We start from the raw sequence: 14,411 nt of genomic DNA, 5'->3' as shown, positions 1-14,411 counted from the left end.
TGTGATTATAGCCAGGGAATGAATTTAACTCTATAACCAAGCAACATAATGAGGAATCTGGACTAGGCAAGGCATTGCAGACTCAAATATTTTTAGGGGCCTGGTAGGTTATATAAATGAATGAAATAAGTGAGTCGGACCAGGTGGAGACTGGTAAATTGGAAAGTGCATGCCCCACACAAAGGCCAGGTGGTCAATATCATGGGGAATGTGGATCCAGTACTGACAGAACTTTAGAATTTTCAAAAGATGAAAAAAATCTGCTGTGAAATCTAATTTTTAAATGCTGGTCAGTAATTCACAAATTGAAAGAACACCTTATGAGCCAAACAATACACATCTTTAGGCCAGATTCAGCTGAGGAGACATCAGTTTGTGGTCTTTGGATTAAACTATACTTCACAATCTTTTTACCACCAACAATCCCCATATACCCTCCATGGGCTTCAGAATTTAAAACTCTTTGTCTAACAAATGGCACTTTTTGGCAGTGAAGCCTAATGGGGAAAATGTGGGATTTGGAGTCAGAACTGAGTTGAATCCTAGCTCTTCAGCTTACTATCTGACCTTCAACAAATCATTTAGCTTCTGTTACTCATTTGCAAATTGGGAATAATTTGTGATCCATGTTTTTCTCTTACCATCACCATCTAATTAAGAGAAGCACCCCCAGATAAGTCCATTTATGACTATTATGATTAAAATAGTTCCAGTTCAAAAATGAGCAATACAAAAGGTCTTCTTTCATGAACAGGAGTCATGATGATAGGCATACTAATGGAGGAGCTTGCATGTATTACCTTCCATTACACCTTTTATTCAATGAACTCCAAGAGCTTGGTGACAGCATAATATTTAGGGCTGGAGAACCAGGAATGTGGTGTGCTTATGAGTTTTATCTAAAGCCTTAAGTGAGCAGATGCCTGAGGGTCTATTTCTTAGTACCTCATGCTGTCAAATAAAAACTTATATCTTTGTTCTTATGAAAAACTGAACTCCTCTGTATAGTGCTTTACTAGTCACAAAATCTTTCAACACACATTTATGATGTGTTCCTCACAAGTACCCAGAGACAAGTCAACCCTATTTCCACGAACAGGCTCTAAGAAGTTGGAACTAGTTTACATTCACCAAATTAGCAAGAGATGGAACTAATTCTAGTGACTCAAGTTCATGGTTTTTCTCACATACCCAGACCTGTAAGAGGCCACACACAGCAAATGAGAAACAGAGGTGCTGTTAGAAGCTATATGCTGGTTGAATGATTGCTATTCTATTTATCTGTGAAATGCTAGGTGTGTAAGAAATGGAACTTGTTCTGGAATGGACACTAGATACTAACACGGGCACTCTGTTGTCTAACTATTAAAATAACTGTGTCAAGAAACACTAAATTGCCATCTTACATTATACACTAGGGTTCACCTTTCTAACGCAGCATAACGGAATATAATTCAATTTTGCCTATATTTCCCAATTTACCCTTCTGTCTTGCTCCGGCCATTGGGAGAAGAAGCCCTATAATCCACAAGACCTCTCCCCCTGCACACTTTTTTTTTTTTAATTGTAGCTGACTGGATGAGGTACGACAACCTAATACAAGGACAGCTAATTGAAATTGGCTTGGTTTTCTCTTGAGACTGTGGTGAGGCAATACTGAATCCCGCATCATAAAATTGCTATAGAGCTGTGGCCAAAGTGGCACCAGGGCAAGCTGAAGTTAATGGGAAGAAGAGAGACAGAAGTAAACAAAAGAGGCTGCTCCACAGGGTAGAGAGTGAAGCAGGAAAGAGAAAGAAACAATGAAAAGAATGGAGACTGATATCTCTTTTCATAACCAATTCCCACTCTGATCTCCACCAGGCACAGAAATACTTCCTTCGACTACGTCCTGAGATGTACCGATTCCTTTCCATACCCCACTGTGTTATCTGAACTAGTTTGGATGGATTTCTATTCCTTACAATGAGTCTCTGATTAATAAAATAAGAAACAGGAGCCATAGTTATAACAGAAAACAACCAAGAGAGTAGATGATGGTTAAAAAAAAACTAAATCTCTTCCTTTTAGATTGCACAGAAAGAGGGGGAGAGAATGAATAGATGAATAAATGAAACTTCAAAGTTGAAAAAGCCTCCAATTATGGCAGCCTCAAAATTTGCCAAGTTTATTTCTATTATGGCCATGCTCTTTTGAGAACCAGAAGGATAAGTGTTGGCAAAGCTCTCTTCTTACATAATAAAGCATGAAGCTGACAAAGGACTTAAATAGTGATAGAGTACATACTTGCCCCTTGTGAACCACAGTTCAAAATCCCCTTATAACTTACAGTTCTTACTATTATGATGTCCATTCTCCACCTTCCTCCAATCAACTTACTGTTGTATAGTTCTGTTTGGGTCACTGGCTTGAACAGGTCAATATCTTCCCTGATTTCCTAGGAAGAATTAGTCACTTTTTACTCTGACTCCCATAGCAATTAACGCGTTTCTCTATGTGAGTTCTTCTCAGTAGGAGAATTATATTACAATTCTTTGCTCGTGAGTTTTATTTCTCAATTGGACCACAAGTGCCTTGAGAGCAGGAACTATGGTTCATTCTTTATCTCTGTTGTGCCTTGCACATTGTCTGGCATACATGCTGGTAGAATAAATCAACACCCATCAGTTTCATCTCATGAGAGAGGTCCTGAAAACAATAATTAAGATTTAAAGTTTTTCTGTTACAAATCAACTGAGTTACAAATACTTATATAAATTGGTTTAACCATTTCAACTGAGCTTTCACTTATAGTAAAAAAAAAAAAAAGTACCAACATGATGTCAGAATTTAAGTATCTTCCAGTTAAAAAAATGTATTTCAAAATACTGCATGGGATATACAGAATGGGGATGAAGATAGGAAGATTAAAACCCTCCAAACTATTAAGTGCAACTCTGTTTTGTTGAGCTCATATTGTACAATAAATTTAATACTGAAAAGTCAAAGTAATCATTAACTAAAATGACCACTTTAAAAAAGTACAAACCCAACATTTTGCCTGAAATGGTTAGAATGCCAGGATATGGAGCTAGACTGATTCTGGAAACAGAGTTTATGGGTCAAGTAGACACTGGTTGATGGCAACTCAGCTTTGCAAACTTCTTATGATGTGTGGTGAGAATAGCCTTCTCTTTAGCAGTAACTACACTTTCCTACTGGCAAAGTTGAGGAACGGGGAAAGCAAGCCATTAACAACTGTGATGGGTTTGAAATTCTCCAATTTCAAACAAGGAGTGCGAGAGACATAATAAGCTGAACTTCGATCAAGGTACTACTTTTGTTAATGAAGACCCTATTAATAAAATACAGTACTGACTGAGATGGACTGGTGTCTGCGGCTACAGTAGGTTCCTCTGCCAACTATCTCACTGACGTAAAGTTATCTGAATCCCAGGGAAGGAATGACTTAATTTACTCATCTAGTCATTAATGGGGAGTTGAAACAAGGACCTATCTGGGTCCATCAGAGGCAATTCCTTCCTAATCTGCTTACTGCAATAGAGAAAAGAGCAAGGATGGCCCATCCTGCCTAAATCGGGTGATCTAGGAAAGCAAAACAGAAAGACAGGGCCATGTTGTCTTTTCAGTGCAGTGATTAACACATTAACACTGTACAACAGAGAAGAGAGGCCAAATGACTGCCAGACTCTCACCAATCAGAGAAGTTACTCTTCTCCCCAAGGGTAGGAGCAAGTAAAAATAAAAGAAAGGCAAAAGCATGCCCTTGAGAAGGAGGAAAAGTTGGCAGAAGTCTCTAATTCTATGGCTATGTGGGGATGGGGGAAAATAAGATTTCTCCCAGACTCCCAGGCTGACACTGTGATGTCATCATGAAGTGAAATATGCTAGAAGAGTATATAAAGATGCTCGGATACCAAAAGATGTTGGAGAAACATTGTATGCAAGGCTACATTAGTTCCATGACCTCAAGGCCTTCTGTGTTTCCAAGAATCCTACTTTGAAGAGGAAAAATAAATTCTATCTCATTTTTGGATTCACAAGAAAGCCAAGGAGAACATATGAGCAAAGGCAAAGAGGAAAAGTGCACACCCAATGGATAAGATAAATGCAAAACAGTTATTATAACATCTTTCTCCCCAAACCAACCTTCCCTCCCAATAGCACCACTCCCTGTTGTCTGTGGTCTCCTAAGACAAAGACCTTGGAGTCTTGGAGCAACAGATGGGCAGAGCTAGAAGGAACCTCAAGACCCCATCAAAGTCAGACCTCTCATTTTATAAATGTTCAATCTCAAGCCCAGAGAGGTACAATGACTTGTCTGAGTCTATATAACTAACTGTAGAGCTAGGCTAGGAAGCCAGTGCTCTTGATTTAGCTCCATTTTTCTCTTTTATTCTTGAAACGCAGCCACTCACTAAGTCCTCTCCACTTCCCCTTCCCATGTTTTCCCCACCTAGTCTTTTCTTCCCCTTGCTACTGCTCTTATCCAAGCTTAGAACTTCAAGATCTTTCATCTGAATCATGCAATAACATTGTAAACTTGTAGGCCTTCAAGATACTTCCTTCCATCTGAAATCACTTCTCATTCAGCCTCAACAGTGATCCCCTGCTCTACTGGGGTCGGCTGCACACTTTGCCTCTGCTCTTTTCTCTTTTCCAGCATGTCCCACACAGGGGGTTTCTGAATGGCAACATCTGCACTTGTTTTTATGTCAGCAATACATCGCAGGTCTTTTATACTGTTTGCTAACTATATACATGAGCAATACTTTGCCATGTTTGTGCACCCTTGGCCATTCCTTAGATAGTAACAATCTTGGCCATAATCGCTAACACTGACTGAGGGCTAACTATGTGCCAGGTGCTGTTCTAAGAGTGTTACGTGTCATGATTTCATTCAATCCTCATAACATCCTCACAGGTGAAGAAGCTGTTACCACTCCCCATTTTCCAGATGAAGAGAATTTAAAATGAAAAGATTAAATAATTGGCCGAAAGTCACACAGCCAGTAAATGGTAAAGGGCCAGGGTTTGAACCAAAGCATCTGGTTGCAAACTCTATGTTCTTAGCCACCTCCCTCAGAATGAAGGAGAAAGGAGCAGAGCTAAAGCTGAACCACAGTAGACATGTAGTATGAGAGAGAAATAAATGTTTGTTGTTATCACTGAGATTTCTGGATCATTTGCATATCCCATGCACTTATAACAGTGCCTTGCAAAAAGAAGGTACTCAACGGGTTTTTCTTTTCTTTTTTTTTTTTAACTAAACGAATAATAATTATCTCCTTAATCCTCACAGTAACCTTATTTTAGACACCATTATTATCTCCTTTTTCTGTTGAGAAAACCAAGGCCTAGGGAGTTTAAATAGTAGGGCTAAGGTTAAATAGCTAATAGGTGATGAAGCTGGAATTCAGACCCAGAACCTCTGACTCCAAAGCCCATATTCGTTAACCAGTGTATTACACTGTTTCTGAGAACTCTTAAAACTGCTAGAGTTTGAAACACACATTTGGTTTTTAATTATGTGTTATCTTATTGTTGTCTGATCATTTCACATATTATAATCTTAATTAGCTTCCGCCATTTCCCCTTGGTTGTAAGCTACTTGCAGTCAAATATTCCATTGAATCACAAACCTAAGCACCTGGTCAAGGTTCAGTTAAAGACTTGTTTTTACCAACTGATGGTGGCTGATTCAGGGCAAGAGCTCACCCTTTGTAGCTCCAGTCCTCAGGGGAGTCAGATGTCTGGCTTGAGCTCTCCTCACTTTGACTCAGAACTCCAGAGTCAAAGACTGAATTTTAAACAACTTTCAAGACTGAAAGTTGTGTTCTGTTTTCAGAAACATAACCTTTGGAGGGGGAGATGACGTCTTTCTTCTCAGATGTTAGCCCTATCACTCAAAGGTGGGCAGGAAGAGAAACACCTTCTAGACAGATTGTTTTAAAAGAGGAAAGAGGAAATGGTCAGGCCTCAACTGGAAAAGCAGGAATCAGCACAAAAAGTCTATCTATTTTGGGAAATATCTCAGAATTATATATTTAAGTTCTCACCCTGATTTTCCAGACAGCAGCCTGCACTACTGCTGGCTCAGACAGAATGCTGTTCTCCAATCTCCTCATGCACAAGGCACACAGTTCTGAAGCTGAAAGGGTGGCCACTGTTATGAAAGCACCTTTGCAGCCCACCACTTGCCAAGGACAGAGAAAGTACTACCCAAACCTCTCCAGGGGTTATTTTTACCACAGTCCTAACAGTTTACTCTCTGCAAAACTCTCCCTACTGCATCCCTGCCCCTCTCAGAAGGCTCAAACAGCAGACAGGGCTCATGTGTAGCTTTATACGAAAACAGCAAAGAATAGTTTAGATTAAAATAGTTAAATAGAGTAACACTCCTCTTTAGATTAAATATATTAAGTAGAAAAGATTAAAACCTCTCTTTAGAGCAGATGTGCATGGGAGAACATTTAATATTTATTTACTAAATATTTAAATTGTCATTCATTCATTCATTCATTCATTCATTTATTTCTGTGCAAGCCTACAATAGTGATTTGAAGAAGGCAGCAGAGAGAGGTGACTAAGAACATAGACTCTGCAACCAGACGGCTTTGGTTCAAACCCCAGCCCTTTACCATTTATTGGCTGTGTGATCTTGGGCCAATTATTTATTCTTTTCATTTTAAATTCTCCTAAAAAATAGGGGTGGTAACAGCCTCTTCACCTGTGAGGATATTATAAGGATTAAATGAAATCATGACACGTAACACTCTTAGAACAGCGCCTGGCACATAGTTAGCCCTCAATCAGTTTTAGCGATTATGGCCAAGATTGTTACTATCTAAGGAATGGCTAAGGGTGCACAAGTCCCAGTCAGTCATTTTCCAAGTTTGGAACATGGCAAAGTATTGCTCACATATATAGTTAGCAAACAGTATAACTGAACTGCTATGTGTTGCTGAGATTTAAAAAAATCAAGTACAGATGTTGCTATTCAGAAGTTCACAGGCTATTAGTGCGACATAGCATACAGATAATTACAAAACAGAGGAGAAAGTAGTAAGTCCAAAACTGAACTATGAAAACTAGAGGATCAAAGAAGGATTCAAAGAAGAGGGAACTAAGTTGGACCTTGAAAAAAGGTAGGAGTTGTACAGATTAAAAAGCAGAAAGATAGCTGACTCTCCCCATAGCAGAGCACTGGAGGGATAGCAACAGAAGCTGCTGCTGAAGAGGCATCATGGACACTGGCCATCAGTGTGGCACTACATCTGGAATGATGTTTCCACGAGGAATGTAAGGAGGCCGAGACTGTTCTCTGTCCTCTTTACTTACCTGAGCATTCTTACGACAACTTCTCCTTAACTAAGGTAATGTTAGCATACCTCTGTTATGCAACTGAAAGATTACCATGAACACAAAGCCTCAAAGCCCAGACCAACATTCACGTGTAAACTGCTTAGTACTTACTGGGCACTTAGTTTTCAATTAGTGGATTCTATTATAGTTTTACCAGTTACTATCACAGAAAATCAGTTACTTTTCTCCTATTCATCATTATTACATGGAACCAACATTTGTCATTTGATTTAATTAAGAAAGAACCAAAGGACCTTAAGTGGAGGTAGCCTCACACTTCAGAGCCAGTCTCTTCTACTGAAACTCCTCTTGGTACCACAATCTGTCTCAGCCGTCAGATAGGCTCCAGAAGCAGGTAACAGCTCCTCTCCCTCTCTACCTGCCTCCCCCTAACCTGAGAGTAGAGGTAGCAACAGGTTAAGGTCATAGAACAGTCTAGTTCTCCTCTTAACAAAGAAACCGTCTCCCTCTCTGTCTTTTGTGTGAACGACTGTATTTCACATATTTGGTAAGGAACTTCATTGCTATAGGATCCATGATACAAATGATAACACAACTTACAGCAATTAGAACTTTTCACTACATTATCTGTCAGTTTCTATCGAGAAAGAAATGTTTCAGAATGACAAGTGCTGACGCTGGTCAGAGCGGTAAGACAGATGGCTCCTTAGATGAGGTATGGGAGAAGGAGGATGGAACTGCTAAGACCACCACAGAGGCTGAGTGGACAAAAGCAGAAGTCAGCAGAGAGTACAAATCTTTGAAAGGAGTCCTGATCACCTGGGGGACAGTATTTAAGACAGAAGGGTCAGTTCCTTTAAATCAATCTGGCAACCACATGGAATGAGCCTTTCTTGTTCTGAACGGCATTAAAGTTAGATCTCGTTTTTGTGATGACAGTGTTACTCATTTATTTAAACACAATATGGCATGTTCTGAGAAACAAAATAAGACTGAGAATAATCAAGAGAAGATTTTCCCATCATTAAGGAAGTCTTGCTCAAGTGAACTATACCTCGATACTTTAATATTAGTTGGTTCTTAGCAAAATCTATGATGCATAAGCATTATTTCACATAGTCATATGAGAACCATATGGCTTGGGCAAGTTGTTCTTTAGGCTAGGGTTTGAGGATGAATGAAAGCTCTCAGGCTTACGATTCTAACATTACCAGGGTAGAGTCTCTGCCAAGCCTTAAAAGTATAGAGCTGCAGAGAAATACTAAGAAATGGATTTGTGTAAATTCCCTACCAGTACTGCCCTTGAGGGGATCAGGCTCTGAAAGTCACATACAGGCTTTTTCTTCCATATCTGTAACATCTTATTATCTTCAAAGGACTCATATACATTTGCTCATTTAATCCCCACCCAGCCCCCCAAACTCTATCACTTGGGGAGTTTTGTGAATAACAAAAGCAAACTCCCAAATAATGGCTGAAGGTAAATGACCTGTACAAGGTGACAGATTGAGAATGGGATCAAGTGAAACTAAGATTTTCCTATTCTAAACCAGAGTTCTCTCCACAACTTAGAAAATGGGGTTTGCATAGCTATTTATTTATTCAAAAAATTAATGTGGGCCTATAATGTTGTAGGCACTAAGAATACAGTGGTTTAAAAGGCAAAGCTTTCAGGGTACTCATGACATTTATATTCTACTGGGGAAGAAAGAAAATAATAAGTTAAATACATTATACATTCTTATCTAGTGACAAGTATATGCAGATAACCAAAGCAGAAGATCTAAAGAGGTAATATTTCAGCAGAGGCCTGGATAAAGTGAGAGTGAGCCATGTAAAGATCTGGGATGCACATTCAGACAGAAGAAAACATAAGCACAAAGCCCCTGAAGTAGGAATAAAGACCATGCCTGTGTGAAGAAGAGTAAGAACGCTGTGTGACTGAAGAGAACAATGCGGTGAGTGGCAGGCATGAGGATGGAGAGGTAGGTGGGAGCTGCAATTTGTATGAATTTATAGGCCCCCTTTCACCCAGGTTACTCTGAAGCAAATTCCAAACATGATATAACTCATACTGAAACATTCTAAACGGAAGAATTACATGATATCCTTTGTATCCTAAAAGATCACTCTGGTGTCTATGTGAACAAGAAAATAAGGGGGAGTGGAGGTAGATGGGGGAAGGATGAATAAGAGTGGTAACAAGGAGAAAGCAGTAGGATTCTTAGCGAGAAGTTATGTGAGTTGGACCAGAATGGGGTGGTGGTAGTGGTAAGAAGTTCCTGGTGTATATTTAATGTATACTTGAGGGTGAATCTGAGAGAATTTGATGATTAATTAAGTATGGAATATGAAGAAAAGAGAGATTGAATATGACTCCTAGGTTACTAGCCTCAGACACAAGATGCCATTTACTGAGAAGAACTCATGGGTAGAAGCACTTTGGAGAGGGAGGAGGAAAACAAGAGTTATGTTCTGAATGAAAGCAGCTAAGAGAGCAAAGGCACTGGATGTAGAATAAGGATGTAATTCAAGTTCTGACTATTGCCATTTCTAGCTCTAGCTGGCTAACCTTGGACAAGTCACTTATTCTCATTCAAATTACTCATCTACATAATATGGAGATAACAAAATCACCTCTCAGGTTTGTTAGAATAAGGAAATGAGATGTCTGTGTGCAGAGATGTCTATAAATTGTAACTGTGCTGAATCAAGGTCAACTTTCTTGTTTCCTTTGTTATTTCTGGTAAATGTTTGTTTAAATGATTTATATATGAACTTCAGGTTGTAAATACAATTATACCTTAACAAATACCATTATAAAAACCTTTGTGACTTTATATCATCCAATTCTACTTAACTTGTTTAGTGCTCTATACTTTGAAGGGTATATAGCATCATTTACATTTCTTATTTGCATTTCTTACATACTTTCATACACATGTATTATCTCACTTGATCCTTAACACAGACTGAGTGGGTGCTATTAGCCCTAATGACTGATGAGAAAACTGAAGGACGGAGAAATTCTACTGAAGACGAACATCACTGAGTTACTCAGAGCCTAACTGTGGAACTCTAAGAGGTGGGAAAAAAAGCGGCATTTGCCAAACTTATTGAACCATGGGACCCTAGTTTAAAAGAAGTAGTCAACAACTCAAGTAATTAGTGTTCAGTCTAATATTAGTGTTCAGTCATAATATAATGCAGGAATCCCTGCATTGGGAGATTTCCATTTATAACTGTACATGACATGCATCATTTTAGTAGGCTGCTGAATCTTTAAGCTTTCAGAGAGTTAAGCAGACATGGAATAGATGCCCCTGAAATATGGAGGAAAGAGCAAATACTACATAGTAAGCACCGTGAAAATAAGGACTATGTTTGGTTTTAATTTCTACTATAGCTCTAACATCTAACACTTCCTGGCACATAGCAGACACTTGATAAAAATTTGTTAAATGAATAAAAGAATGAAACTTACAGAAATGACAGAAGGTTATGCTGATTCCAGAATGAGTGGCCACACTGTTTTTGTCTTCAATGATTTCAATTTCCATATTTAGACTTCTAGACAGTGCTTAATTTATTTTCTTAGAACAGAAGACTGAGAATTATTCCAACAGCCTTTTGCATCATGACCCCGCACTAATCTAATAAGAGAAAGGTCACACTGTTCTTTGTTGATGAATAGCACATTAATGAGATCTCCTTGAAATAATCCTACCTCTATTATGCAGGCAAAATTACATTTTCCAGCATAATTATTGTCAGTTGAGCTCCCAAATTTTGATATTAATTGTTTCATTTGCAAAGGCAACATCAACTTATTAGTTTGTCAAACCTCTGAAAAAAGAGGGGAGCTCATAGTTTTAAGTAGTGATCATCAATCTATACTTCTCTTTTATTCTATCTTTTGCACATTTTCTACCAGCTAGAAGGACTGGGAAAATTTTATTTCCTATAATAGGCTTTAAGGAAGGAACTAGGTTTCTTTAAAATGTGTTTTTAAATTACATACCACTTACATTCCTCAATCCTTACTTGACACTCTAGAACCTAAGCTCTTTGAGGGCATGGACCTTAAATGTTTTGTTGAAAACTGTATTTCCAGCACCAAATACAATGCCTGGAACAAAGCAGGTGCTCAATAAATACCACTGATCAATGCTGTTTCTCCTCCTACTGAGACTCACTGTTTTAAAGTAAAATTTCTCTTTCTCTCTCCCCTCACCATCTCCGTCTCCCTCTCCCTCTGCCCCCACCATCTCCCTCTTTCCTCCCTCTTCTCCTCCTTCTCCTTCTCCCTCTCTTTGGAATACAGAGAAGTCTTGGCTACATGCACTATAGCATTTTTCCCATGAAAAATACATAAACCATGGAAGTTCTGTTAAAATTATCACTAGAGAAGTTTGGGACAGTCTTTTGTTCTGTGTAATGTCACTAAGTCACCTCTTCTTCCAAGCTCTAACTTGCCTTGTGCCATAAGATTCACACATTCACCTGATTAAGGCTTGGGACACAGGGCTAATCTATGAGCTACAAGTCCGAAGGATCTCAAAAGCATGACAGGACATTCTCTAATACTGCTCATTCAGTTATTTTTATTTTTTGACTTACCTAGTCCTACTAGAAAAAAAGTGTTTTTTTTTTTTAATTATAACTGTTTATATCTACTTAAGCTTGATTTTGTTCTAGATTGGGACTATGACTTCTCTATAAAGTAGTATAGGTTCTATTTTATAAATACAAATGAATAAGATAATAGGATTCAGTATATTGATTTACTAGCTCTGTAACCTTGGGTAAGGTACTGAACATATATATCTAAGTCTGACATGATATAAGGTAAGGTACTGAACATATATATCTAAGTCCTGAATAATAATAGCAGCTTTATCCTAGGTTGCTGTAAGAATTAAATGAGATAGATAATTAATGTGGAATGCTTAGCTTACTTTCACTATTACAATCTCTGAGGGTTTATAACTAATAGCCATGATGAGCAAAGTACCTAAACAACAAATCCATCACCTTTCCAAGTCTTCTTTTTATTTTCTAAGAAGTCACTCTACCCCATTCTATCCACAGAAATAGAAATTCACAACAGGTATGCTTTGTGAGTCCTATTTTATCCTCAAGCATGAACTCTTCCTGCTGAGTTTAGATAGCATGTCTGGACTGCTTCAGGCAGAAGGATGTCATTTTGGGTAAGTCATTTATCTGGCCCCTCACATTTTTTTTTCACAGCCTATGTAATAGTCTTCTTTCCTCATTTAGTTCCTTAAAGAGTCTTGGTTGGCTGGGGACTCAACTCTTCATTTTAGTTTGTCAAAAATTCCTAACCAGAGGGGATGAGCACTGACCTAGGGGCAGGCTGGGCTGAAGCATCTGTGCTTGGCCTTTTCATCTATGCAGCCTGCCGGTAATTGCTAAGTTTTCCCTTCCAAAACAATCATCTCCCCATTTCTCTCCCCACCCCCACCATACCCCCCAGTTAATTATCAGTTCTGGAATTAAACTACTTGCCTCTCCTGCTGTTGCCATGACAACAGTTGGCCTGCACCTGCCACTGGGTGAACAGTGTCTCTTTCAGAAGAAGCAATGGCAGTTGCTGGCTCCACAAAAGCTAGGGAATAAACTAATGTTTACCTGTTTGGGGAGAGAAGTTCCTGTTCATTTCACCTTAGTCATTTTTCTGGCAAGCTCCACCTTGACTTCCTTCTCAGATAAACTGCTTGTTGGCATTCGACAAAGAAAATGAAAAACTTTCTGATAAAATGCCAAATCTCTGCTGGCTTGTCACAATTCCATCCATTAACTTTACTTATTCCCAGCCAAGACATTAGAAGACATTAATCTTCCATCTCCCAAGAAAGGCGGTATATAGTATAATGGTTGAAAGCACAGAATTTTAAGTCTGATCTGGGTTCTAATTCTGGTTGAGTCACTTTCTAACTATATGACCATACCTTAATCACTTAACCTCTTATAATATCAATTTTCTCATCTGTAAAAAGATTAGAATAACTATACCTTACAGATTTGTTTTAAAGCTCTGAAATAATATATGTAGGTCTAGCTCCTATTTAATGTTCAACATATAAGGAGGCTTCATTATTACTGCTATTTAGCTGTTAATCCTGGACAACTCTGAAGCTGGCAGCTTGGTCAATGTTAACTGGTCCTTGTTTGAGTGGCAGTACCTGAGTGGGATAAAATAGCACACAGCCCCCATAGCATCTAGATCAAGATGCATCTAGCAGCCAGGGGCAGCTGAGAAATGCTTCTTTCTCTACCTCACTGCAATTCTGTCAGCTCCTCCTTCTCTACACTGTTTTTCTCATGCTCAATCTCACTTTCCTTTAAATAGAATTGATGAAATCAGAGGAGAAGGAGACATGTACTCACCAAGGAAACAAAATGCTTTTCTGTTTTACAACCACATTGCAACCTACAGGGAACAATTGGTAGTGGTGCTAAGGAGTGGGGAGAATGAAGCATTTACATAAGAAATTGTTTTTCTTCCCTGAAATCCTTGCTTGTGGATAAGAAATCATTTCTTGTATAAACCTATAACCACTCGTTTGGTCCTGAGTCCAAACAAGCACAGGCGCATGAATATTGGTCTTTGGCAAAGACTTTACCATTTAGAGTATCCCAGTGATATCTCGACTTTTGACCATCTCAGAGGTCTGAAGCTACCTCTCCGCAGGTCTAATTTTAAAGAAATCTGCACCCACTAACTCTAAACTTCATGCCAACTTGAAAAGAAAAAAAGGAAACAAACTAAACGAAAAGCTTTCCAGCTTCTGCTTCTGGCATCTGTTACAGATGCCTGCTTTGGGCTTCTGGGTAAAGAAGTGAATATAGTTCAACCACATAGAGCTTACAAAAAAGGGAAGGATCCTTGGAAAGTGTTGAGAAAAATAAATGATTGACCTCTTGCCTGACTCTCACTGGGAGGAAATGAGAAGATGCTAAAAACCAGCAGGTTTCTCCTTAAATGAAATGTCACCACTAACAATAATTCTGCTGTGGCTGTCACAGGTGAGGGGGGCAAAACCAATGACATCAAATTTACT

General features: G+C 38.8%; 1 protein-coding gene across 2 annotated transcripts in view; it reads right to left on the bottom strand.

The window, feature by feature from the left end:
* TRIM44 (tripartite motif containing 44) overlaps positions 1–14,411 on the bottom strand; it is a 96,573-nt gene that overhangs the window by 28,823 nt on the left and 53,339 nt on the right. Inside the window, exon 5 of one of the 2 annotated variants that reach the window (XM_039867077.1) lies at positions 2,380–2,437. The exons of the other annotated variant lie outside the window; for it this stretch is intronic. Coding sequence (XP_039723011.1) covers positions 2,401–2,437 — 37 coding nt within the window. The 3' untranslated portion in view covers positions 2,380–2,400. The remainder of the gene's footprint in view (positions 1–2,379; positions 2,438–14,411) is intronic. 2 annotated transcript variants of the gene reach the window in all.

This window comes from Pteropus medius, unplaced genomic scaffold, assembly GCF_902729225.1.
Source record: "Pteropus medius unplaced genomic scaffold, Ma_sr-lr_union100, whole genome shotgun sequence".
In the NCBI taxonomy this organism is placed as follows: domain Eukaryota; kingdom Metazoa; phylum Chordata; class Mammalia; order Chiroptera; family Pteropodidae; genus Pteropus; species Pteropus medius.
Note: the sequence above shows the minus strand (reverse complement) of the source record. Positions and strands in the feature narration are given on the sequence as shown.